The sequence below is a fragment of the Pipra filicauda genome, unplaced genomic scaffold (genome assembly GCF_003945595.2).
Source record: "Pipra filicauda isolate LSUMZ 115617 unplaced genomic scaffold, ASM394559v2 scaffold71_size5581439_pilon, whole genome shotgun sequence".
NCBI lineage: Eukaryota > Metazoa > Chordata > Aves > Passeriformes > Pipridae > Pipra > Pipra filicauda.
In genome coordinates this window covers 3,240,771-3,266,613 of record NW_024104887.1, presented here as the reverse complement: position 1 = coordinate 3,266,613, position 25,843 = coordinate 3,240,771, and the positions used below count along the sequence as shown (strand labels likewise).

The following is a 25,843-nucleotide window of genomic DNA, read 5'->3' as shown; positions in this document are numbered from 1 at the left end:
TCCCCCTTACAGACATTAACACTAGAACAGTTACATGAAGTGCAGTTATACAGTTAAATAAATGCAGTTACAGACAGCAAGTCTCTCTGTTGTCTCTCATTCAAGACATGACTCATTGGACCTGACTGAACCCAAATGCAGCAAACATTTACATTTTGGAACAAACCAATTTGAATAAAGGAATCACCATTAGGTGGATGCACCAAGATCACTCAGTTAAAAGTCATAAAACACTTCAGAATTCAGTAATCCCAGGGCCAGTGGCAACTTTTAACTTTCTTCCAGCTGCAAAAACCATAAGCATTCGAGTATCTGGAAATTCCATGACTTGCCATTTAAAAAATGTGCACACAAGATGTAAAAGCCCACATTAGGAAAGCGGAACGGCAAACACACTTCGCCAAAAAGAAAGGATTTTGTTTTCCCAAGCTGACCTGCTGGTGGCACATCCAAGTGTATCAGACAGGGAGGTTATGTTCTACATGCAAACACTGTGCATAACACTGGGGGGGGAGGGAGGGGAAGAGACTTGTGGTGCCACAGATTTGTTCCCAAAACAGACAACAGCCTCAAACGCTACCACTGGGTACAGCCTGTAATGCCTCTTCCTCAACCTTTATAGACTCTCTGAGCTCTCCAAGTTTTACTTTATTATCCAGCCTATAAAACTACAGAAATCCAGCGTTATTCAGTGTTCCTGTTGCTTCTTAATCCTCCTGCCATGCATTAGCTCAGACACTCAGCTCTCACTCAGCCCTCCCACCCCATCACAAGACAGCAAGTGAACCAGAACAGCCAAAAATCGTGTCAACCTACCGCTCAGGTCGCTGTTGGTGATGCGCAGCGTGGCGTTCTCCGACTGCAGCGAGCGGTTCTTCTCCAGCAGCAGCACCTCCAGCGGTTTGGATGCATCCTAAAGAGAACCAGAGTGGGAGGTTTTGTTTCTAAAAGCATTGAGAGGCTCACTCAGGCACTAAAAAGGATTTCAGAAGTAAAATAAAAAAAAAAAAACCACGAGTGCTCGACTCCTCTCTGGACGCAGGGAGGGAGTTCACTGGGTGTGGATTTGCGGGAATCACTCCGGGCTCCCGACATGAGCCGTGGAAGAGATTCACTGTTTAATTTCCATTGTAAATCATTCATCAATTCTGCATTATTTTGAGATGTGTAACGGAACATTTTCTTAATCCTACTTATTTTTAAATGGTCCTGGCACACTTTCAGTTTAAAAGCTGTAGACTTCTTTTAATCTGATTAAAACAGGAGTTAAGATTATATTATTCCTTCTAGGTCAACTGACCCAAGTTAAGCATTTCCTTGACATGCTGCATTTCAGCAGAAACAGTTGGTTCAAAAATAAAACCAGCCACAGAAACCTGCTATTTACCTTCCCCTCAATATCTAACCCTTGATCATTAAAAAACTCATAGAAAATTAACCCCAGGATATCGATATTCAGTTCAGATTTCAGAAGCAGGACTTTAATTCACAACCTTTAAACTTAAGTAAGATTAATTTGCTGGAATGTCAGAGCTTTCTCAGTACTCAAAGGTTTGTTTTCTTTTGTGAACATTATTTTCAAGGCTAATAAATACTTTAAAATGCCAAAGTCCTTGCTCAGCGTACTGCCTGTACACTGCCTCTAGTATCTTTAAATGACTCAACTTCACAACATTTTGGTTATTCACTCCAGCACAGCTGAAATATCACTTTGTCCTTGCCCACTTAAAAGAAATTAACAGGCAAAAAATGTTCAGTTCAGCTTTTTACAGAAGAAAACATCAGGAAAAACAATGATCGACCCATATGTCTCAACATCAACAGGAAACTGTCGATGCCAACGCCAAGGAATTGCAAGACATAATTTTTGTTAATTAACTGAATCGCTGAAGTAAGTAAGACAACAAAAGTAGGTTCAGTACCTGCCCACCAGAGCTTTCAGATGGTGCAAACTCCATGGATTTCAATATACTGTGGAAGGCAGGAAAAAAAAAATTATTTTCTATTTCTCCTTTCCATAACGACTCCACTAATGAGCATTAACATTATCGTTTCCTGTTCTCCAGCAACACTACAAGTGGTAACAACTTTCCTTGCAGTAACACAATCTCATAATGAATACAGAATAACTATTCAAACTAGTTATTGGATAAGAAAATTTTCTCAAGCGTCATCTAAATCATTCCATATGCAATCCCACAAGGCCAGTTTAAAGCGTAAATTTAAAGGTTAATAAGGATATAACATTTTAAGCTGTCAGAAGTGATATAAATTTATCTGTGAAGCTGGGAGGGAATGAAGAAGTCGTAGCAAAGCAACAAAACAGGGGAATCACCACCACAGTACAGCACTTTATATAATATACACCAGCTCACCAGCAAGGAAAATATGCACAAATAATCTTCCCCACCAAGACACTACAGGGTAAAAGGCAGTTTTTCATTTTAATAACCTCCTCGTTCTATGGCAATGGGAAGACAAAATGGCACAATATTTCTTAAGAAATATGAAAGATCCAAATATTTATAAGTACATTAGGAGAAGAATCTGATAGTCTCATTGTCAATATTTTATATAAATACTGAGCGGTCAAAGGATGTCTCCCTTCAAAGGCTTTCAGTTAGAGTTGTCTCATCTGGCAAACCAGAATCTTACAGGAATCCAAACTTATTACTGTGCTTTGTCATATAAATTTTTTTAAATCAGCCTGCTGCAGGCAGGACATGAACTTCCTCAGACTGAAGCAATAAATGATTTCGGCTTCTTATTGTACAAAGACAACATTCATTTGGTGAAGAAAAACACATAAACAGATATAGATAGTGTTTATATAGCATTTTTCATGTATAAAGCACCAGGAACTTTGTGAGGCAATGAGAATCAGTTTATTAATGTATCAAACTGTATTAAAAGTTGTGGATCATGTACCAAAATAGGATGGTCCAAACCTGGAAGTGTTCAAGGCCAGGTTGGATGGGGTTTGGGCAACCTGGTCTAGTGCAAGGTGTCACTGCCCATGGCAGGGGGTGGAACAGGATGGGCTTTAAGGTCCTTTCCAACCCAAACCATTCTGTGGTTCTATAGAATGTGGAAACTGAGTCAAAAAAAGGCAGAGGGACAGTATTAAGACACAGGGACTTGTTCTGGATACCACGAGGAGTCCACCAGGCACCCATTAACTGCCTCAGACCACGTGGTGTCCAGCTCCTCTATGAACCTGTCCCTGCATTAATCCAGAGTCAGATATGCATTAAGTGACACTCTGGAAATCAGTGGTCTCTGAGTCATTCAAGGTCACTCAAAGTCATAGCAAATCCAAGGAAAAAAGGTCACTCTGAGACAGAAACCTGATGCATTTTGCATCTGTGCATACTCACTGCATACAGTGTTAATGCTGACAGGCATTCCTAAAATACAATGATTAATAGAATCATTTCTATTAATTTCTGGTAATGACTTTCATGACATGGGCAGCATTGGATGACACATCTTGCCAGCAGAAACGGCTGTAGGGTAGGGCCATCATCCTATACATGGCACATAAAGCAATGTTGTTAAGACTCTATGAGGGCACAGTAGCTCACCCATGTGCAAAGGGGCTTCTTTTCTGCTATCAGTGGACTTGTGCCAGTCAAAGAGAGAGATTGTGCATTAATGGCTCGAGTTCTTAGAGAGCCTGACATTATATTGACAACACAGACGTGTTTATTCAGGTTGCAAATCACTGCTGAAAGCCAGTGTTTCTCAGGACACCCCTTCAGGGGCACAGCTCTGTCTCCCGGGACTCCAAGGTGCCAGGGGAGATAAAAGCCCAGAGACTCATGCAAGGAAAACCCCAGTCACTGGCAAATCACTGTTTCCATCCTCCCAGGGCTTCTGCAGGGGATGGCCTCTGCAAGGACAGCAAATCATAATGCACAGTCCTCATGACGGTCAAATGAGGAGACTCATCTGAATTTAAAAGAATCCCAATTTGTAACAGCAAATTATCATGTGGCAAACTTCCCAAGGCAATTCCCAGGCGCTTCTCCCACTTCAGGTCAGACCAGCAGCACTTGTGACACGGCTCTCCCAGTGAGCCCCACTTACCACACTTGGTTTGCCATTCGGAGTAGTCCAGCAGCATCCCAACCACCTTCCTCCTGGATGAGGCTAAACCAAAAGAAGCTGCTCGCTCCCCAAGGAGCAGGTAGGGGACAGTGTGCAGCCTCCAGAACCAGGCTGACAGTGGCAGGAAGTGCAAAGTAACCCTCAACCTATTTAGGGTGTACATTTGGTTCTCCACACCAAAAGCCTGGCTCTGAAGCCCTGATCCTGCCATTCCTCTCCCTGCACAGGCTGCTCGACTGATGCATTTTGGTTCTGAGCACCTTTAGGAAGGATCCTGATCCTTGCAGCACCTGCATTTCCAGTGAGCTTGGAGCAGGCACTTGGCTGGAAACTTACTGACCTCTGCCTACCTAAAGTGGATTCCTTGCGACCTCAATTAGATTTCTGGCAATTTCACAGGTAATTTCCTATATACTTACAACCCAAAATATACTAAAAATCAAGCTGATGGCACCTCCAACTGTCCTAAGAGGATTATTCACTCCAGTAGATTTTTATTTTTTTTTTTTTCCAAAAAATATGAAAGTTAAACATGTCAAAAATTACTCTTCAAAATGTGTCACAAAAGAGACGTTTTCCTCAGAAATATGAGGAAGCAAAATGTTTCCTCTTTGGATTCCAGGAATATCTTTGCCCATGAGATCTCGACTCAATCTGTGGCTCAAGATCAGTTACCTGCTCTTTAAAGGAATGATCTTGTGACTTGAATCTGCACATCTAAGATGACTTGAAAGATCTTAGTGCAAAGCAAAGTGTGCATTGGGACAGCTCGACTTTCTGTTCGTCTGATCCCGACTGCAAAGGCAGGAGGGTCAGCGCTGTCGTGTTACTCCAGAGGGAACTGAAAGGACACACAGAGCTCTCAGATCTCAAAAATAGGTTTAAAAGCCACTGGGCACAAAAGCCAAGGCAGAAAGTGAAGAATCCTCCCATCCCAGATCTTGACATGGGCCCAAGCTGAGTCCCCCCAAGGTTAGATGTTGACTGATATTGAGAACCCTCAGCCTAAAATACCTCTAATATCCTGAGGAGGATTAAGGAAAATACATCAGTGCCAAAAAAACCCTGAGAAATATATTCTCTTTCTGACTTACTGACAAGATATCTTTTTTTTCTTGGTGCAGATGTTATAAGCAGTTCATTTTTGTAAGTGTTTCAGGGCACAGGACAGGTGTGGCAGGATTCAGTGTGAGGGATTCTGATTTACAGCAAAAGACTTTTCACAGTCATTTCCAGCAACAGCCTCACTTCAGATCAGACTGTTGCTGCCAGGTGATGCACATTTAGCCTTTAGCACATCCTTGGGATTAGATGGGAACAGAGGGGGTGGTGTCAATGAGCTGCTTGGGGGATGCAGCATTGCAAATATCTTCAGTGCTCTCATGGAGGGTCTTAACCCCCTGCACCATCCTGCAGGAAGGTGTATGGACCCCAGGTCACTTCCAAGCTATCTGGCAGATTAGGGGATATAAAAGCTGTAACAGCTGGGAGAACAGGGTTAATTTACTGGCACCCAACCAGGGCCACCCAGGGGATTCTCCCATCTATTTCACTGCAGGCTCATCCTGAGCAGAAACACTATATGAACCCTCCTGTGTGACAACTTCTTCCCATTCCTGCCCTCATGTGAGTCAGTGTTGTAAAAAATAAAGTTAATTTTAAAAAAAAGGCAATACTGCAAGGAACACAGGGTTTTTATCTAAAGTACAAATGCAAAGTAAACCTAAATGTATTTGGTATGTACATTGGGTTCCTGGCATCAGAAGTCTGGCTTTAAAGCCCCAGTCCTGTTGTATCCCACCCACATTGCATTAAACCAGGTAGGGTTCAAAACCCATTTGCTGTCTCAGCACATTTACATTTGGTATCTCATCTAGCAAATTGGAAGGTTGTGGCCTAATTCCCATTCACTCTTTTACGGATGAGGGCATAAACTGGCTGAAATCTGAAGCTGTTTCCTTAACTCAGGAGAGAACACGGACATATTTACCCCATCACTAAAACCATGACTTTTTTTAAGACCAGTTAATAATCAGGAATAATGACCAAAGAAGTGGCCAATTCCCTTAATTTAAGTGAAACTATATACCCACTGTGAACCAGAACCACAGCCAGCGTGGCTTGAATATATCAGCACCAGGGGCTGGGCAAGTTGTGGGGCTTGCAAATCCAAAGCTGCTTTCCATATTCTCCAGGGATGTGTAAACAAAAGCACATGACTACCAGCCTCATCTGAAATACCTCATTAAACAAGGTAACGGGTTATTTCAGTCTTCTTAAAGCACACACAAAAATGCCAGAATGATGAAAGAAGAGATGGGACTTTCTCGCAGTTATTTAAACCTTGACACTAAACATATTTCCAGTCAAAAAAGTTCTCTTCTGAACCTGACAGCTTATCTTGTTATAGTTGAAAATGAGGCTCTTTTAAGTCTCTTAAGAAAATCCCTTGAAATAGGAAGAGGCTGTTTGTGGCTTTAGTTTAAAACCACAATATATTAGCAAAAATATACAGTGAGACAAGCCCAGCACTGATCTGGTAAGTGCTGAACATTGGCTGCCAGAAGCAGAGAAAAGGTATCATAACCAAAGGCTCTGCATTAAATTTTTGGTCCACATCACACACAGCTGTTGGCTGGGGATTTTTAGGGTGGTCAGCCTAAAATACCACAGACTTTCAAACTTTTTTCCCTTTGTGGGCAATAGTTTCAGTGGCTTTTCTTCACGGACATGTGTATTATTTGCTATTGAGATCCTCTGCTGCAACAAGAAGCACCCTCAGATACAGCAGTTCCACTGGTTCTGGATGCAATTTCTGCCAATATTCCCGAATTCCCCGTTATTGTGGTTTTGACTGAATTCTTTATTGTTCCAAGAACACAGATTTGTGGCTTCATTTAACAAGCACTGTTAGTGTTTGTGAAAAAATTATGTAAGCATTTAACACTTACTTTAATTCTTTCTTAACCTCTTCATAATCAGCCTGTCCTTTCAGTTTTTCTTCCAGTTGCTTTAAAAAGAAAGAAGATGGATTTAATTATTTAGATTGTTTTTTTTTCTTTTCTGCAGGCTTTCAAAATCATCTTCAAATTATTCCATATATACAGCAGCGCGCACAAGTGAGGGTTAATGACTCATACCTAATTTACATATATTAGAAAACAAACTATAACCAATTAAACGTAAACACAATTATACCTCGCTCATCCTTTGTTTACAGAGTGCCAAGCGTGACAGAATTCAGTGGGTCCCAATTTGGCTGTTTGCAACGTCACTGTCGTGTGCTCAATAAAGAGATCAGGGGAAGGAAGGTATCAAAAAAATGGGGCAGCCGGAATTTTTCAGGGAACTGGGAAATTGAGTAAACAAGCAGGATGCTTTGGCACACACAGTGCTCTTAATAGGACAGTTCTTGATAACCTTATCTACATGATAAAAAGAACAGACTGAAGAAGCTGTTGTTGACTGGGACGCCTTAGGCTTGTAAAGCTTCTACAATGCCTCGTGCCCAAACACAACAGCTGTACCAGGTCGTTTTACAAGCATTACTTATTGCAATAACTAATGTGATTACACACACTGGAGATGGAGCACTGAGACCAGCCCAGCAGGTCGTTTTGCTCAGGGTCTACCTGACGCCGGGCGGTCTCAAAGGCTCCTCTGCGGTGTGAGGATGCCACAAACGTTGAAACAAACCCCCTGACACAATCCAGAACGCAATGCCACACACTTGGACCTTACCCAGCTCCCAACAACAGTGCTCATCACTACAGGATAAATGCTTCAGGAGGCCTAAAACATAGTGATACATAATTGATGCCGTTACGTTGCTTGCAGAAGCCACATTAATTTCCCACTAATAATTTCTTTGCTTAGCGCAGACACACCTGATCTAAGCAAAGAACAGAATTTACTGGCTTGCAACTTCCATGGATAAGTTCAGACTAGCTCTGTTCCACTATATTTTTGGTGTTAAAATTGTCACAGAATCCCAAAGGTCACGGGAAACAGAAATAACGCAAGGACGCCTCACCTCAAAGACAGAGCGTCTGCTTTGAAAAGGAAAGGAGTACATGACATGAAAAAGAAAAATAGGGCTTTGTGTCCAGGAGAGGCTGCCTTCAGGGGAGAAGGGAATTCAAGATCCTACACCCACTCTGGGGCTGCTTCTTGACTGCAGGAGGGCAGGGGAGGGTTATTGGGAACTCGGATAATTTTAGCAAACCCGTTTCAAATGCAGCCCCACAAAGTTGTGCAGCAGCACAGCTACGGGTGTGTGGAGGCAGGGCTGGCACAGGCCAACAAATAGAACTGGGAACCTGTTCCCTGTGCTGCCTTCCCCAGTAAGTCGGTGTGTGGGTATCACCCATCTCAACCTGTCCAATTTAAACGAGGGTTCTCCACATGATAGCAGCGTGGTGGGGCTTTGTGGGATATTCCACCTTTTAAAGGATTTTCTTCCCAGCCCTGTCCAGCTCACACACTGTTGACATTTCTGCCTTGCCATCAGCACGGATATTAAAGAGCAGTGACAAAGTGGACATCCACGTTATCAATACACAGCCCTCTTCAATTCCTGTTCCTGCTGTTTGATGCCATAATCCACCATCCTCAGTCACTGCCGACAAGAGGCACCTCCCGGCAGGAATACACGGGCCCTGCTCTGGCAGCTGCTCAACAAGCAGCTCTTAATGGATCACCACCACTGCTCGTCACAGGGATGCAGGAACTGCTGCTCAGTGTGGAATTTGCACTCTATGGGACACTGATGAAACGAGTGGCCTCTTAAAAAGGTCTCGTGTGCCAGTATCCTCAGCCAGCAGTGACTTGCGCAGTCATTCCCATTGTGTTAAAAAGAAAAAAAAAGTCTGTTTTAGCTAAAACAATATTTTCCACCTGGAATATATATGTAAGACGAGTTTAAGTAATTTCTTCTGACACATCCTGACTTACCACTGACTCTCCTTTAGAGAGCAGACACAGTGCTACAGGTGTTTGGGCCCTATACTTGACGTAATGAGGAAAATCCTGGTTGATGTGACCAGGAAAATCCCATAAATATTAAGGATGTTGGAGGTTTTGATAACCTCCAACATGTGTTGAAATGTCACTGTGGGAATGTACTATTTAGTCCCAGAGCCTGAGGTGCCACATCAGTTCTCTGATTTTTAAGGAGGACCAGCTACAATGTGCCACGAGTTCGAGCAGCTCGAGCTACAGCTCGATGCTGAGCCAGAGTTACTTTAACAAGGAATCCAAACAGAATTTTTAATGCACCAGATCAGGCTGGAGAGGGATCTTTAAATGAAACCAGGGAGCCCTTGGTACTGGGAGGAGACTCAGCATCACCACTGAGAGCTTCCAAACTGGATGCAGGGAATGGGAGGAGCGGCCAAACACCCCATGACATCCTTCTGCTCTCCTCGGTCATGTCACTTTGCCACCTGCTTCTAACTCTGTTTGGTGCTTTACAGCACAGACACACCACAATTCACCTCTTCCTTAACTCTGTGGCTCATAACATTTTGGGTCTACAGCAGAGGAGCTTTTACAGCAGGGATAACTGGTTATTTATAGTAGTCCTTGGAACAAAAAGTACCAGAATAGATTTAAAACAAACAATATCCTGGATTAACATGTTAGTTACTTATGCAAGGATATGCTAAGAAAACAGCCTTTTGTAGAGACAGACATAAACCACTGAAAAGCTAATGATTCCCATTTTAATGCAATCTATATTAAATGTAATTCTGTGCAGGGATAAGCTATACCCTGATAAAGTAAAATTTAGGTACAAAACACAGGTAGAAAAATAAAGAAAAAAATAGATATCGACAGAATGAAGCTGTTTTGGACTCTCATGCTGCTATAGCAGTATGGCAACCAGCAATATTTTACTTTGAATTGTATTAAAAAACATATATATCCATCATTCCCAAGGATCTAATAGAGAGATTGTTGCCATGGAAAATCTGCACCTAAATGTTTACTTCACTAAACAATATAAACTAACAACTGAGGATGCAGTGCCTGTGTATAAGCAGACCATTTAGGCACTTGGCATCTTCCCAGTCAATGACTGTTTTAAAATGTATTAGTATGGTAATTGTCTCAAAGAACCCTGTAAAATGCACAGAACACCGGATAACAAAGGTTCAAGCTGTGAGACAATCTGGAGGAACTAATATCTTACACTAAATATCAACCTGGTTAATTCAGACAAAATATATTCTAACGACCTCCAACACAGGAAAATGCAGGAGCCAGAGGGCAGAAAGGATGAACTGGTGGCATTTCTGCATGTTAAATTTGCAAATATTCCATGTTAAAGACGTCTTGCATTTGTGTTATGAATGAACCCATGTCAGAGTATGCATAGATTGGGTCCTCTCTTATGTTATTTCAAAAATACAATCTTTACTGTCTTTTTAACCTAAGTGTCATAGGTAAAGAGCAGGGGCTGTGTTAAGGGCTTAAAACATTTAAAAAATCATTAGACTAATGCTGTAGTTTAGTTTCGAGTGATAAACTAACAAGCCCACATTTAATTAACCTGGGCTATTTGATGTATCTCTGTGCTGTATTTTAACTGGGTATCAGGGATGTTCTAACACCCACAAAGGGTTAACATAATTAGAGTTAGAAAAGTCTTGTTACTAGAGGACATGTTTTGATTATTAGATCAGATGAAGATAAGAAGCAATAATTTTGGAAGTATTTCTGTATTGTTTCATTAAGTCATAGAGTATTAAACAATTCCCCCAAGACACAGGCTGAGAACATTGCTTTAATTTGTGAAACTCTTTTTTTTTTTTTTTTTTTTTTTTTTTGTGGAGGCAACTGTTACCATCTCTGTTATTTTAGAAGCAATTCCTCCATAATCAAACCTGAGATCTACACATTGTCACTGAGATTTGGTGCTGTGTACAACACAGCTCTGGCACAGGCTTTCCCAGCACTTTGGGGTAAAAGCAAGTACTTTGAACTATATTTATAGTTGCAACAAATAAGGTTAAAGAGGGTTGAAATGACTAAAACTTTATCAATAGAGGCACTGCATCAGACACTATCAACAGAAAGCTAAATACAGAGCATTAGCTGGGCAAGGCTCTGAGAAAATGGAAGGAGATTACTGAAATGGAAATCAAAGACTTGCTCTGTCATTTCTATGATCCTACTCCCTTTGAAGTTAATGGCTAAACTAATACTGACCTCACCAGGAACATGCTTTATTCCAAGAAAATCTGTCAAGTGCAAGGACTCAAGATATTTTCTATCAGGCTTTATGAAAAAGGAAAAGAAAAAAAAAAACCAACCCTCTAACATGGGCGTAGCCAGCAAAATGTGTCCCTTAAAACCAGGGCAGCTCTTTTCACCCTCAGTAAAAGTGGTGCCCACACGGTGACAGGTGGGCAGGGACTGATATTGTCAATATAGTTACATAATAGGTCTCCTTTGCTCCACTGAATTTTCATAAAAATTCTGCAAAGCTGGCTTAAAACATGCAGAAAGCACCGACTGCAACACTTTAGCTTCCATTCCTAACAGACATCTCTCCACGTAAATTATGCTCCACCACAGCAAAACTAGTAACTGCTTAAAAAATGTCAGAATTAGAGCAATTTGTAAGAGTTTCAATTGAACATTAAATCATTCTGATAGAGCTGAACTGCCCACGCCACAGTCAGAGCTGAGTGGGTACCATCAGCCTCCTGCTCTCCAAAAACCCTCAGACTATCAAACCTGCAAAACTACCAAGTCTTTAATGGAATAGATAAATTTATCTTGTTTACACTTTGGAGCTCCGAGCTGGTGGAACAATGAAGGAGACGGGGAGTTACAGGAAACTGATTCATCCCACAGGGCAGGAAACATTCCTCGTGCTCACGGAGACATCACAACTGTGTGGGCTCAGCACAAAGAAAGTGAAGCTGCCCAAGCAGAAGGTAAAAGGGTCACTCACAAAATTCTTAGCTGTTCCTTCTGGTTCTAGTGCAGTGCTGTATGCAAATGAGTATAGCACCAGACCACTAATTATAAATGGGAATTATCATGCAGCAAAGAGTTAAAAAATAATGAAATGGTTATTAAGGATAAGAGCCTTCTCTATGTCCTGATTTTATTTGTTTCTGTGCTTTAAATGACACACTTCCCTTTTCCAGTGGACAGAACTGGAAGGGGTAGCAGGTAAATTTAAAGATAAACCATAAACATTCCTGGCAAATCTTCAATACCAATCACTGGAATGGGAATTAGAAGTTTTAAAGCCTAGAAGGATTTTCTGTGCCTTTTCAGTTCAGCTGTCTCATTACGTATCCACGGTCAATAAATGTTGGGGTTTGAGGGTGGGTTTAATTCTAAAGGTAGCCCATGTTCTCCAAAAACACATTTCAAGACAATAAGAACTGAGTAACTTAGATTTTTAAAAGAAATGTGATCACTTAGAATACAAAACATCCCTGCTCACGGGAGGGGCTTTGGAATTAGATGACCTTTAAAGTCCCTTCCAACCAAACCATTCTGTGATTCTATGAATGCCACAGAAAACAGAATTCAGCAGCATCCTGAAGAAGCAGAACCACAGCAGACTTACACCAGTAAACCCCAATATCACGATATCTGTTACAAACATCACGAGCTGCTGAGCACAGAACTGAGCCTTACTTTGAGTGTGCTGTTCTTGGCTGTCAGCTGCTGCTCCAGCTGGGAGATTTGGCTGCTGGAGTTCTCCCTCAGCTTGGTGAGGCTGCCCTGGAGTCTCTGGACATCTTCCACGAGCTGGGCGATCTCCCGCTCCTTCGCAGCCAGTTCTACTTCCAAGCTGGACCGTGTTAGCACCTCGATGGCCTGCTCCTGATGGGAACAAAGCAGCAGACCACAGAAATTAAAAAAGGCAACAAGCCTGAATTCAGGGCAGTTTGGCAAGGACCAAGCATGGCATCAGGTGGCACGAGAAACAGAGACAGTTCCTAAATGTGGGACTCCCATGACTGACTGCGTGAAACTGGAAGATGAGCCTTTCTACTGCCCAGGACAGCTCCCAGGGAAAACAGGGATAACAGAGAGAATAAATTCCCCCATTTCATAAGTGCACTGGAAAGATGCAGCCGTGAAAGTCAAAGGATTCTATTTAGTTCTATTTATTATTAATAGCCCGAATGCTTTGACAACTATGAAAATCTGTGCTTACAAAATACTAATCAGATAAAATATTCCGAAGTAATGGAGCAGAATTTCTTAATCAGGAACGGCAGGGCCATGTGCCTGTGGCTCTCTGAATGCACAGTGCACGTTTCAGGCAAAATTGTCAAAAATTGCCCCAAACTGCTACTTCCAATGAACTTGCTCCTCGCATGAAAATCATTCATGTTAATATTATTGCAAGCATCCCTCCACGGGGAAGAAGATAAATGTGACAGCTCTAAGACAAGGCCATTCTCCCCTTGGTCACCACTTTCAGAAATTCTCTTCCCTAAATCTTTCTTCTTCCAGTTTCCCACAGCTGCAAAAATCCATCCTCAAGTCGGAAACTTCCTCCCTAGACCGACCTGCCAGTAGGACAGGAAACTGGAGAGGAGAGAGAGGTTCAGGAAAAGGCAGATCTACTCAGAAAAGATAACAGAAACTAATTGTACCATCTCTTTGTCTCCTTTTGTGCTAAGAGATCAACAGCTGTAACACATCGGAGAGCTCCAAACCTCTTCCATGAAGAACGTGAGGAAACCCTTGAGCATGTGTGGGGAGCACGAGCCCAACCATGAACACACATTCCATTAAAGAGCCTAAAATGCATCTTACAGAGGTTAATGGCTGTTCCTCAGAAACACCAGTGAAGTAGGAGAGAATCCATTTAGCAAGAGAGACAGTGATGGTGAGCATTAAACCAAAGATCCTGCGGAAGAGATGGGAATTCAACCCACCAACGCTGTCACCCAAACACTTCCCTGACAATTCAAGATGACACTGCAGCAGATTGAAATATATTCCACATCCGCTTTTCTGGGAATACAGGAACAACAAAATACCCTTTTCCATATCTTCTAAACACTTATCTTGATTCTCAGTGACTACACCCCCCTGTACTCTGAGAAAGCTGCAAGTACGAACAGCAGTTAACAACACTCTCCTATTACACTGAATTATACTTTTAACTTGAAAAAACCTCTAATTTGCTTGCATGAAACATCACAAGTTGTATAATCATCTGCTGCTTGTGCCTATTGAGACTAGAACGTGGAGTCTGAAATAAGATAGATAATGATCATTTTCATCCTGCAGTAGTTGTCATATTAAATATAAATGAAGTGCAGAAGTACTATTAAATACAAGAAAGACCTAATGTTAAAATAATGATAAGACTAGGACATGAGATAGGAAGAGGTAGGTAATTCAGAGTTACAAGTGATATTCAGGCTTTTTATTTTTTGTTTTGCAGCCTACTTGTCTGTCTTTTGACTTCTCTGAGAAAATGCTGGGTTGTATTAATAGACAAGCAAACAGATCTGGAGGACTTATGGTTTGTTACTCATTCTCTGCAAATGATTTTTAAAGACAACCATGTGTTTCTCTGCTATCAGTGTCAAGCCCGTGTATGGCTTGCAAGAAAAAAAAAAAAAGCAATGATTTCTTTTGTTTGTTAAATCTGCTACTCAGAAGTAGACTACATTTCACTTAATTGCATATTTACATTTAAAGACTCCTATTTCTCCTTTGGCAAACAAAATTCAAACTAATCTGGCTGCTCATCTGTGATACCTGTTCACCCAGGACCAGCTGGAGTCCTGGAGCAGCAATGTGTGCCTGCAGGTCCCACCAGCAGAGCCAGCACTGCCTTTATTTAGAACCACACAGAGCAGGCAACAAGCAGGAGTGCAGGATGTCTTCTCAATTTTCAAAGCTGCTTTCATTGGATTTATAGGTGTAATTCTCAGTTTTAGATATATCCAGTGAAAACTGGAGTGAGTTCAAATTTATTTCCAGTTCCTCTGGCAGCCCAGACACTGAGGGTAACGAGAGGGAGCTCTGGGCAAAGCAGGTCCCTTTGGGTTGAAGCTCCACACCTCCACTGGTCCTCCAGGTTTGCTGCCTCTATTTTAACTCTGCTGATGCTCTTTAGCAACGTGAAATAATTTCTGAGAGCTGTTGCTATCCACCTGGACCTGCAGCCCCGGAGAGTGATGGATCACCACGGAGCCAAGTGGCCTCTGTCCTTCCCGGGGTCTTCTCCAGCCACCAACCCCTTCAGAAGTTGAACCCACCCACAGTCCCAAAGGAACACCCTTCCATTTCAGTTAAAATACGACTCCAAAGAGTTATTTTTATAGCTGTGAGCATAAATTGAAAGAGCTGTACTGCAGGAATGTCAGAAACCTGTAAGAGTCAGTAAATATTTTCTCTCACCACATCAGGTGCCTTCTGGATCTGCGTAGCAAGTTGGAGAGATTTGTTAGCTGATGAGAGCTGCTCCCTTAAGGTCTCTGCCTCTCTCTGAGCCACCTCTGCCCTCTGAAGGAAATGAAAAGGGGTGAAAAGAGAAAGTACATTCAGTTTAACAACTGACAATTATTACAAGAACATTCATCAATTCATGCCTGACTGAATATAATTGATTTTCCTAAACACTCAACCTAATAAATGTTAGAAAAAAACATAGAATGTGATGGATTTTTATTTTAAACAGTACAAGGAAGAAATAATTGAGCGATTATGACAGTAATTTAACGCTAGGAGCAAGGAATCCCCTGCTGATACTAATGCTGCGGCCCACTGAATTTCCCAGACTGAATAAATACAAGTGGAAATGGAGTCTTTTTATTCAATTTCTTTCTATTCTCATAGACCAAGCAGATTTTATTGCAAGGCTCCTCATGGGAATAATTCTCACGGGTAAATGCCGAATTAAAAGATATTCTGACCACTCTCTCAAACACACATACAATGTTGTGGGCTGTCTTTCTGCAGTAATTATTCCCCCAAACATGAACTGTTAGATTCTGTTCTTTCAGCAGGTCTGTTTATTCAACAATATTTAACCCTGAAGTGACAATTTTGCACAGCTCAGTTACCAACTGCTGAGGATTTATGCAATAGCTGATAAGCCTGTGACTTGGCTTCTGGTCAGAATTCCCATCTGAATATTGAATAATAATAGAAAGGAGAAAGGCAGAATTATGAGGAAATATTGTCTGTACAAGAGTTTGGGTAGAGACAGATGGATCAGTAACTTCAGGCAATAAATAGCAGCAAAGTCCTTTCCATAACTGTCTGCAAGCTTCTGTTAGAAGTGGAACAAAACCTGGTTGTTTTACAGTACATCCTCCTCCTGGCCAGACTGTCTTCTCTCTTTGTTTAAAGAAATGCATTTTATTGTTGCAAAACCACACTGCCTACCTCCTTCAGCAATCACTGCTTTTCACCTGGGCCACTCCATGCAAATCATGCTGTGCTTTTAGCAGAAAACAGGCAAAATAATTTTCTATCTCCACTTGCAAGACCTATCACCAACTCTTCCAAACCCATCAGCTGCCACCAGCGAAGGTCAAAACTTTTCTTGACTGGCTTTTACCCTTCCTTTACAGAAAGATAAATTCCCACTGCCATTTTTAAGCCACCAAAAGTGTCACATTTTGTGTGCCAGACTCTTTGCTACTCCTTTGGAAAACCTAAGCCATCTGAAACAGCAAATATAAAATACAGAGGAAATGTAAAATCTAGAGTGAATATAAAACCTATAGCGAAAATAAAAAATCTACAGTGAATATAAAAAATCTACAGTGAATATAAAATCTATAGCAAATATAAATCTATAGCAAATATAAATCTGTAGCAAATATAAACCCTATACTCCTTTGTGTGTGTGGTCTCTGACTTTCTCACCAGTCAAAGCAGAGCCTCTGCACGTTTAATCAATGAGTAAACTAACAGCAATCAAATACTAAACGCATCATCTGCGCTATTTGCTCACAACATTGTATTAAATGATTTTGCATAGGTTCTGCAGCTGTAATTAAAATGTGATTGTAAAAAGTACAGTGTCGTGGCACTAATAATGAGAGCAGGGCACACAACCTATTGTGTGCTTGGGAAAAAATGGTAACAGCACTAAAATGGCACAAAAAGAGAAATATTAGGATAAATACTGAGCTAATGATCCACATTGAGATAAATTATTTCCTTGTGTTTTGTTAGATGTGGAGCTACGTATATTGATCTAATAACTGCGAAACAACTCCAGCAAAGCAGGACAAGTTACTGCACTGTGGCACTTGCTCTTGCATCTACTGCTGTATAAGTAATGGGTTTTGCAGCCTTGAGCAATTCTGCTGATGGCTTCCATTCACTGCAGCATTGTTTGGAGAATCTATTCAGCTCGCATGCGAGCAAACCACAGAGGATATTGCTAATAGGTGGTACATCTGCATATACAGTGAGCTGTCAGCTGCCCTTTCTGCACAGCCTCCCCAGCCAATTCACAACACCTGTTGTGATCCTCGGAATAATATCTGACAAGATTTCATTGTTAAAAATACATCGGCACAAACTTCGGGCAATTCTATTCGGGAAATACTCGTCAATTTTTCTCTTCCCCCCCCCCCAAGAATGGAAGCTTTTTAGAGCCAGAATTACAGATGTGTTCAGCGTCTGGAAAGCACTTTTGGGTGCTATTGCAATATGAATTATAAATGGCACACAAAAACCTATTAAAAGAACAGTAGTTTCAAATCTGAGCACTTACAAGTTTGGAAAAGCCAACCCCGAGTGCAGGGTTTTGAGAGGTGGGATGGCCCCACACAGGACCTGCTGTTGCTTTTTTCCAATGAGTCTCTACTCCATCCAGCTCTGGGATGAATATTGCTCGGTGAATGGATCTTTGGCTTTGTCCTCCTTGTTCCGTGTGTGACCCCTGCAACTTTATTTACTGCAAGCTAATCCCACCCTCCTCTGCCGACAGGATTGATCACTTCCTCACAGGCTGTGCTCCACCACCAGAGGATCTAAGTGCTTCAGAAACATTAATGAATGCGCTGGCACAACCCCTATTTGGAGCTATTTGGGTTCCTCAAGCCCCTGGCACATCTCTCTGCGTGGCAGCATCAACCACAGTGTGGCACGAGCTGCCTCTGCCCGTTCCTCACCTGCGCCGAGACCCTGCACAGTGCCTGTGGTGCTGCTCCCCGTTAAACCCTCTGGATTTGCCTTCTTGACTCCCACTGTCCCTTGTTTGTCACTCTGTCCCCTTCCTAATTTTGGCTGCTGGAAGCACTGTTTTTATCTTCTCTGAGCTTCACAGTGCCTTTAGCTCCAGGCAGGCAAAAGCCAGCTCATACCTCACACAACTTAACGAATTCACACAAACTTCCAGAATTAGCCTTACCCCCATGATCTCCTTCCTCTTTTCCTCCTTCCTCTTTTCCTCGTTGCTTCTTCTCCAAAAGTCTTCACAAAATGTCCTCCAAGTGTCCCAGTCTTCCTCCCCACTCCCTCCCACCATGAACCCTTCTCCCCTTCCTGCTCCCACACCGTGTCCCATATCCTGTCGTTGCCGTAGTAAGCTGGGGGAGCGTCTCCCCTCCCCGTGCTCCCCCTGTGCCAGAGTGGCACAGAACCTTACATCACATCCAGGAGAAGGAAAACCTGGCTGGTTAATGTTCACCCAGTGACAGACTGCAGCGTGCCTGGGACAGGCACCGACAGCAAAGCCGACAAATTCAAACCAGATTCCATTGAGTTGGTGTGAACTCTTTTTTTCCAGACTCTTACAGGCTGGCTAAACTTGGGGCTTCTTTTTTTTGTTGTTTTGTTTTAACTTCTTTTTTTTTTTTAATTTTTCTACATGAAGCAACAGAAGATACAACCCTGAGAAAAAGGCAAACCCTCCTTCCTCAAGCGCCAAGCCCCTTCTATTAAATCTGGGCACAGCAGGCTCCTCACCAAAACAGCAAGAAAAACTCAGAACATGTGGGGAATTTCTTTTTTTTTTTTTTCTCCTAATCTTGTTCTTAGAAATGGTTGAACAATTTTTCCTGAAATGAGAAAAGAGAGCACAGCCAGAGACAGGCGCCCAGTATGGAAAATGGATAAACCCAAGGAATCTTGCACAACGTGGAGCCACTGGAAAGTTCACATAACCTTCTGTTTGCATGAAACTGTGCCACTTCAGCTAAGAAATATCTAGAGATTCACAGAACCCTAGAATGGTTTGGGTTGGAAGAGCCTTTAAAGACCATGTTGTTCCACTCCCCTACCATGGGCAGGGACACCTTCCACTGTCCCAGGTTGCTCCAAGCCCTGTCCAACCTGGCCTTGGACACTTCCAGGGATGGGGCAGCCACAGCTTCTCTGGGCAACCTGTGTCAGGGCCTAACCACTCTCAGAGGGAAGAATTTCTTCCCAATATCCCATCTAACCCTGCCCTCTGGCAGTGGGAAGCCATTTCCCCTGGTTCTGTCACTCCATCCCTTGCCTGAAGTCCCTCTCCAGCTCTCTTGGAGCTCCTTGAGGCACTGGATATGCCATATCACAGTTGCTTTTCATCCATCAGTGCTAAAACTATTGGTTTCTTACTTCCAAATCCTACGTACAGTCAAGAAAACCCTCAATGACCAGTGACAGTCACACAGGTGGCTTTGATGAAGATCATGCAAATCTACTGTTGCCAAAAAAATCCTATTTTTCTAGATAGTTCAGTCACACAATTCCCTCTAATTCCTATACCACTGTTTTTCTAGCACAGAACCACCTCCCTGGCAAGAAAATATTTCAAAATACTTTCATTCTGCCTCATACAGCAGGTAAATATTGTACAGCTCACGGCGGAGCCGGGAGGTCACGCTCGCAATGCTGCCGTGGGCTTTCCAATTAAAAGAAAGGAAAAGAAAAAAAGCCTTACACAATACATCCAGTTTAAATTATTCTCCTTGTTTCCTGACAAGATAATGAATAGCATGAACCGAGTGCTCTTCTACTTACAGTAAAATGTTAATTTGATCAGAGACCAGTGGTGTGAACAGCAAAATGAGATACTTACACACACACACACACAAAAAAAAGTATAACCTTTCCCTTAAAGTTCCATCAGCCAAACTGTATTTCCTCACTCCATGCTAAATTCAGTGCTGTGTGTGGCAAAATCTTCCTATGGGCGAGGAGTGGGTATTATCACAAGTAATTCTGCTGCAGTTAATGAGCCTGGTTGTGGCAGCAATCACCACGCTTGGAGCTGACATTCGTACTTGCAAGCTGCTGCAAAAGCTGTGTTTCTGAGCGTGAGATCAATTAAAACACACTGGCTCAATGTGCTTTAATGTTCTAACTTTCCAGATATAAAAATTTACTGTAAAATCTTTAAATGGCCCTAACTTCCACAGAACAGCAAGCAAGGTTAGATGAAAATCAGGGACGTGATTCTTCAGGGCTCTGGCACCTATTTTTTCCAACAATGGAGAATTACATCAAAAAAAGAAAAAACTCCACCAACCAGAAGAGGTTGAGTTGTCTTCATTCTTGTCTTCAGGCTATTGCACTTTCCTCTGTGCACTGAAAGGCTGCCAGATAAATGTATTCCCAACTGAAAGCCAGGCATTTACAGGAAACCCATGTTTGTATGAAAATAATATTAACCATATTCTGCCTTTTATACAGCACTTCTCTGAGCAAGGATCTCAATGCCCTTTGTAAAGTAAATGTTATTATTCCCATTTTACAGACAGTGAAATCCCAGGATTAAGTGAATGACCTCATCTGCCATAAAGCTGCATAACTTTGCTGGATTCGTGGAATAGTTTGGGTTGGAAGGGACCTTAAAGAGCATCTCATTCCACCTCCTGCCATGGGTAGGGACACCTTCCACTAGACCAGGTTGCTCCAAGCCCCATCCAAACTTGCTTTGAACACTTCCAGGGGTGGGGCAGTTCCATGGGGCTATGGCACACCAGGAGAGTGGAGCATCCAGTTCACTGCCAAGGGGGTCAGAAATAAAAAGCAAATTGTCTGGCAGTGTCTGTGTGAGCCTTGGTGCAAGGAAAGAGTCATGGCAAGATGAATCCCCTTCCTCATGGAAGCACAAAGCTCAGGATGCCTCGCCACGGGTGTGGGTACCACTGGTGGGTCAGAGCAAACCCTCCCACGAGCACCAGCACTACCTGTACTGTGTTGCATTCGTGTTGCTAAGTGAAAAGGAGAATTTATTCCATCTGCTGCTCAAAAACATACATATTTTATGGCAATCTCACTTAGCAGGAATATCTTTTCGAACCATTTTCCAATGTGATTTGTTGGAGACAGGAAGGTGCCATACCCAAGGAAATAAAAAATAATCTTGAGAACAGCATTTCTGCTAAAACACCCTGGTGAGGTTTTCTTTCTACTTTTATAGCAGACACTGTTTTATGTATTTTAGTGGCAGTTTGGCTCCAAAAAAATGCTTAAATTCACTAACCCTTCCTCTACAGACCTTAAAATCCAACACCACATTTCTGTGGAATAAATGGTAGCAATCCAGTCCAGATTCTTTAATAAATGGCTCTGTATTTTAGAAAGAACAGTTGTTCTCGTTTTATTGATAACAGAAGTTTCTATATTTGACTTTCATTCCCCAGAAAAAATAAGCAGTAGAAATCTGGGAGCACTATCAGCACTGTGAAGACGGAAAGAAAACCGATGGAAACATTTTGCTTTTCCAAAGGGATAACAGAAGAAAAAAAAATTAATTCTTCTTTTATAGCTTATACAATAAAGTCCATAAAAAAAAAAAAAGGGTCATGTTCTCTTTCTGCTATTACTCCCAAAATCTAAGGATACCTATACCAGAGTCTGCTTTTTAACCCTCCATCTTCAGATTAAAATACAATTAAAATACAATAACCCACAATAACCCAGGATCAATCAACCCTAACTAAAGTTCTACTCTTTTTCTTTCAAAAGTGAAAAAGCACTTTTTTTTTTGTCCAGGAAGCCTAAATTAAAAAGCCTGTTGGATTTATTTTTTTTTAAGCTATGTGAACAATGTATAAAGCCAACAAACAGATTTGGATACCTCAGTGACATGAAACCACAAACTTAGACTCAATATTAAAACCTTAAAATGAGCCTCACTGTCATTTTAAAAATTTAACACTCCAAAGTATTTCTGCTTTCACAACCTAGGAATTATTCTTTCCAACAGAAACCTCAGTTTTTCTCAAGCACAACTGGGTGATTCCAGATTGGTGGATGAAGCACAGAAACAGAACAATAATTTATCTGAATAAATTTGTCATCCCAAAAGATTTGTGACTGACTGCCATAAACACTTACGGGAAAGGTGTAAACTTGAAAAGGTACAGAAAAGTGCTAACCATAAATATTTGTGTAAAATAAACAGCCACACAACTGTAACTGCTGTGAATGCAAAAAAGTACACTGGAGCTTCATTAACTTCCCTGATTGGAAATTAGAATATTCTGGGAATCAAACAATAAAAAATTCAAAGATGCTGTATCCCAAACTATGATAAATCATTTATTTTGACAAGTACGGGTAGTTTAGTTTTAATTATTTATTCTTATACTTCGTAGCATATCAGAAAATATGCAGTGATTTATTGTGCAAAATGAAATGTTAATAAAATGAGTCCCTTCCCCAAACTACAGCATTATTAAATCTTCATGGAAATGTGAGGTTGAACTTGTGGGTTAGTTTTCTTGTTGAGCTGGAGAGTCAGTAAAGTGCAAATAAGCCATTCCTATTGTATTTAGCTCTATTGTGACTTCAGTCCTGTGCAGTCACACAACCTCAGGGATGAGGAGAGGATTGGAGAGGGATACTGGACTCCCAGTTCCTCTGCTGTCTGGCAGATGATGCAGTTGCATTTTACCATGAAAGCCAGCGGGGGTTATTGGCTTCAGACCTTCACCCCTTCTAAAGCCCCATGTCATGAGCTAATGGCTCCTCTTGAGGCAGGTCTAGGTGAACCAGCACTTTTAATTTACTATTCTGGCCCTTTTTTTTTTTATAAAAAAAGCTCTGAGGACTTTCAAGTGGAAGGGTTACTCTCCAGGTCGCCACTGACACCCACCTCACCCTCCCAGTGGGTGTGACTTGGTGTACTTACCTCACCCTGAGCTCTGTCAGCCACAACAGACTAGTCCTGCCATAAATTCCCCCCCAAGATCTTGGATTAATGGCACTGAGCACCTGGATCAGCAGCTAAGGAAGAGGCTGTCACCTCAGTCATCGTGTTGCCACCACCCCCTCCTCTCCAGCACCCACCCCTGTTCCAGCCTGTTCTGCTCAAATGAGGGATTAATTTCTCCCATGATTATGGTTTGGGGGCAAATTCAGTTTATACCTTGTGTCACTATACAATGGAGAGAGATGGAGCTTTGAGGTCACTTCCCCTTCTTCTGTCTGAGCAGAAAATTGCAAAGCTCACTGGTATTTAAAGGTAATTATTTCCAGGAGCCAGTAATTTGTTCTGAGGATGATAGCACACAAACTAGCCCAGAAAGCTCCTGTATGGGAAAACTGGGAGAAGAGAGGTGATGGAGTCTGAAGAAGAATGGCCCATGTTTGACCCAGCAGGACACCAGGGTGGGAGTCACAACATCAGCTCTGTCCCTAAGGCTTTTATCATCCAGGATATGGACACCTGGACCAAGGTCAGTGAGTACATCCACACCCTCATTCCTGCAGAAGTGGAGAGGGAAGTGGCCCTGCCCACCTCTCAGGAGCCACAGAGGTGTCCTCACATACACGGGAAGTTCTGAAGTGCCAACTCTGGATTTTAAAAGGGCAGTCATAGAGAAAGGGATTTTCAAGAAATATCAGCTCTTTAAAAATTTACAGCAATTTTTTTTCCCCACATTTTCGGTGGAAACATGTAAATTTCTGCTCCAAATCCCAGTCTTTTGGGTCAGTGTTAATTCCAGAGGAGCAAAACATCACATCCAAATCAGCAAGGCAGTCTATGCACAAAGCAGGAGTCGTGCTGAGCACTACTCTTTAAAGGTAGCCTTAATAATGGGGAATGAGCACTTACTGAAATGGTAAAAGGAAATGTTAATTTAACTATTAAATACATAATTAGGTTAAGTACTTGTTTCTGCAATTGTAACACTTCAGCCTGATGCAAACTCACTTTCTGGCCTGTGCAATAGATTTAATTTCTTCCTTTTTTTTTTTTTTGACTATAAAGAGGTAAAACACAGGAATTGCTGCTACAAAGATTACTTAGATATAATTTACCAAAGTGTTTTATAAAGGTAAAGCATCACACAAGGCAAAGACTATGAGGATGTTTCAGCAAATGAGCTGAGCTACTGCAGCAGCTCCTGCTCCTCTACCAGTGAACCTTCCCTTCCCTTCTCCATCTCCTCTGAGGCCACACACTCCCCTTGGGGCCCTCATGGGGCCCTCAACACAAGGAAGACATGGACTTGTTGGAGAGAGTGTCCAGAGAGGGACATGAAGATGCTCCCAGGTCTGGAGCCCCTCTGCTCTGGAGCCAGGCTGGGAGAGCTGGGGGGGTTCACCTGGAGGAGAGAAGGCTCCAAGGAGACCTGAGAGCCCCTTCCAGGGCCTAAAGGGGCTCCAAGAGAGCTGGAGAGGGACTTGGGACAAGGACAAGGAGGGACAGGACCAGGGGGAATGGCTTCCCACTGCCAGAGGACAGGGTTAGATGGGATATTGGGAAGAAATTCTTCCCTCTGAGGATGGTGAGGCCCTGGCACGGGTTGTCCAGAGGAGCTGTGGCTGCTCCATCCCTGGGAGTGTCCAAGGCCAGGCTGGACGTGGCTTGGAGCAACCTGGGCTAGTGGAAGGTGTCCCTGCCCATGGCAGGGGGTGGGATGAGATGGTCTTTAAAGGCCCTTCCAACCCAAACCATTCCATGATTCTGATTTTGGCACTGTGGCCTCTCCCATGGTTTGTTGAGCTGCCTCCACTTGTTAAACCCACAGAAAACAAACTTGGCCCCTTCATCCCAAATCTGCATTTACTGAGCTCACTGGACTCAATGAAAGGTCTCCCAGTTGCAGGAGCTGCTTTTTGGGAGGGGATGGGACTGCAGAAGCTGGAGGGGGAGGCAGAGGAGGAGCAGATGGGGAAAGGGAAGACAGAATCCTCTCTTCTAGCTTTACAACAGCTCAGATGAACTGCACACTGATAGTAATGCACAGACCCAGCTTTTGCTGAATTACAACCAAAGAAAGGGTTATGTACATAAGCAGTTATAAATTTTACCTAATTACAACAAAACCACCACAATAAAGTAAAAACAAACAAACCAAACCACATTGCAGCTTTGTTCCAGTTAGACAGAAAAAGAGCATTTCTATATAAACATACACAATTGATTTTAGTATGGCAGTGTGGAAATCAGAAATACCTATTCTTTAACTACAACCCCCTTTCTACTCTGAGGGAAAGAAAAAAACAAACCCTACTGGGTAAATCATTGCTACATTGGCAAAATGTAGTGCTTTTGCAAAAATCACAAAATAATTCTACCAAAACATCTTTAACACCTACATCATTTCTAAAAAGTCTACATATTTCCAAATAATTACTAGCACTTCAATAAATATTTAATGCAGTCTACAAAAGTTCTTTGACAGAACTAAAAACCCACTGTGCAAACACCAGTTTGCTTTTACTGACTAAATAATCAACCCAACAACCTACAAATCTGCTTTGAGCTTCATTAAGGCATTAAGGGGCTGGAGTGTGTCCAGAGAAGGGAATGGAGCTGGGGAAG

At 42.2% G+C, this 25,843-nt stretch overlaps 1 protein-coding gene across 6 annotated transcripts in view; it reads right to left on the bottom strand.

Moving 5' to 3' along the window:
- CUX1 (cut like homeobox 1) overlaps positions 1 to 25,843 on the bottom strand; it is a 271,806-nt gene that overhangs the window by 72,062 nt on the left and 173,901 nt on the right. For all 6 annotated transcript variants that reach the window (XM_027734329.2, XM_027734330.2, XM_027734331.2 and 3 more), the window contains exons 10-14: positions 15,511 to 15,615; positions 12,775 to 12,963; positions 7,062 to 7,120; positions 1,923 to 1,971; positions 817 to 913 (exon numbers count right to left, since the gene is read on the bottom strand). In XM_027734329.2, coding sequence (XP_027590130.1) covers positions 817 to 913; positions 1,923 to 1,971; positions 7,062 to 7,120; positions 12,775 to 12,963; positions 15,511 to 15,615 — 499 coding nt within the window. The remainder of the gene's footprint in view (positions 1 to 816; positions 914 to 1,922; positions 1,972 to 7,061; positions 7,121 to 12,774; positions 12,964 to 15,510; positions 15,616 to 25,843) is intronic.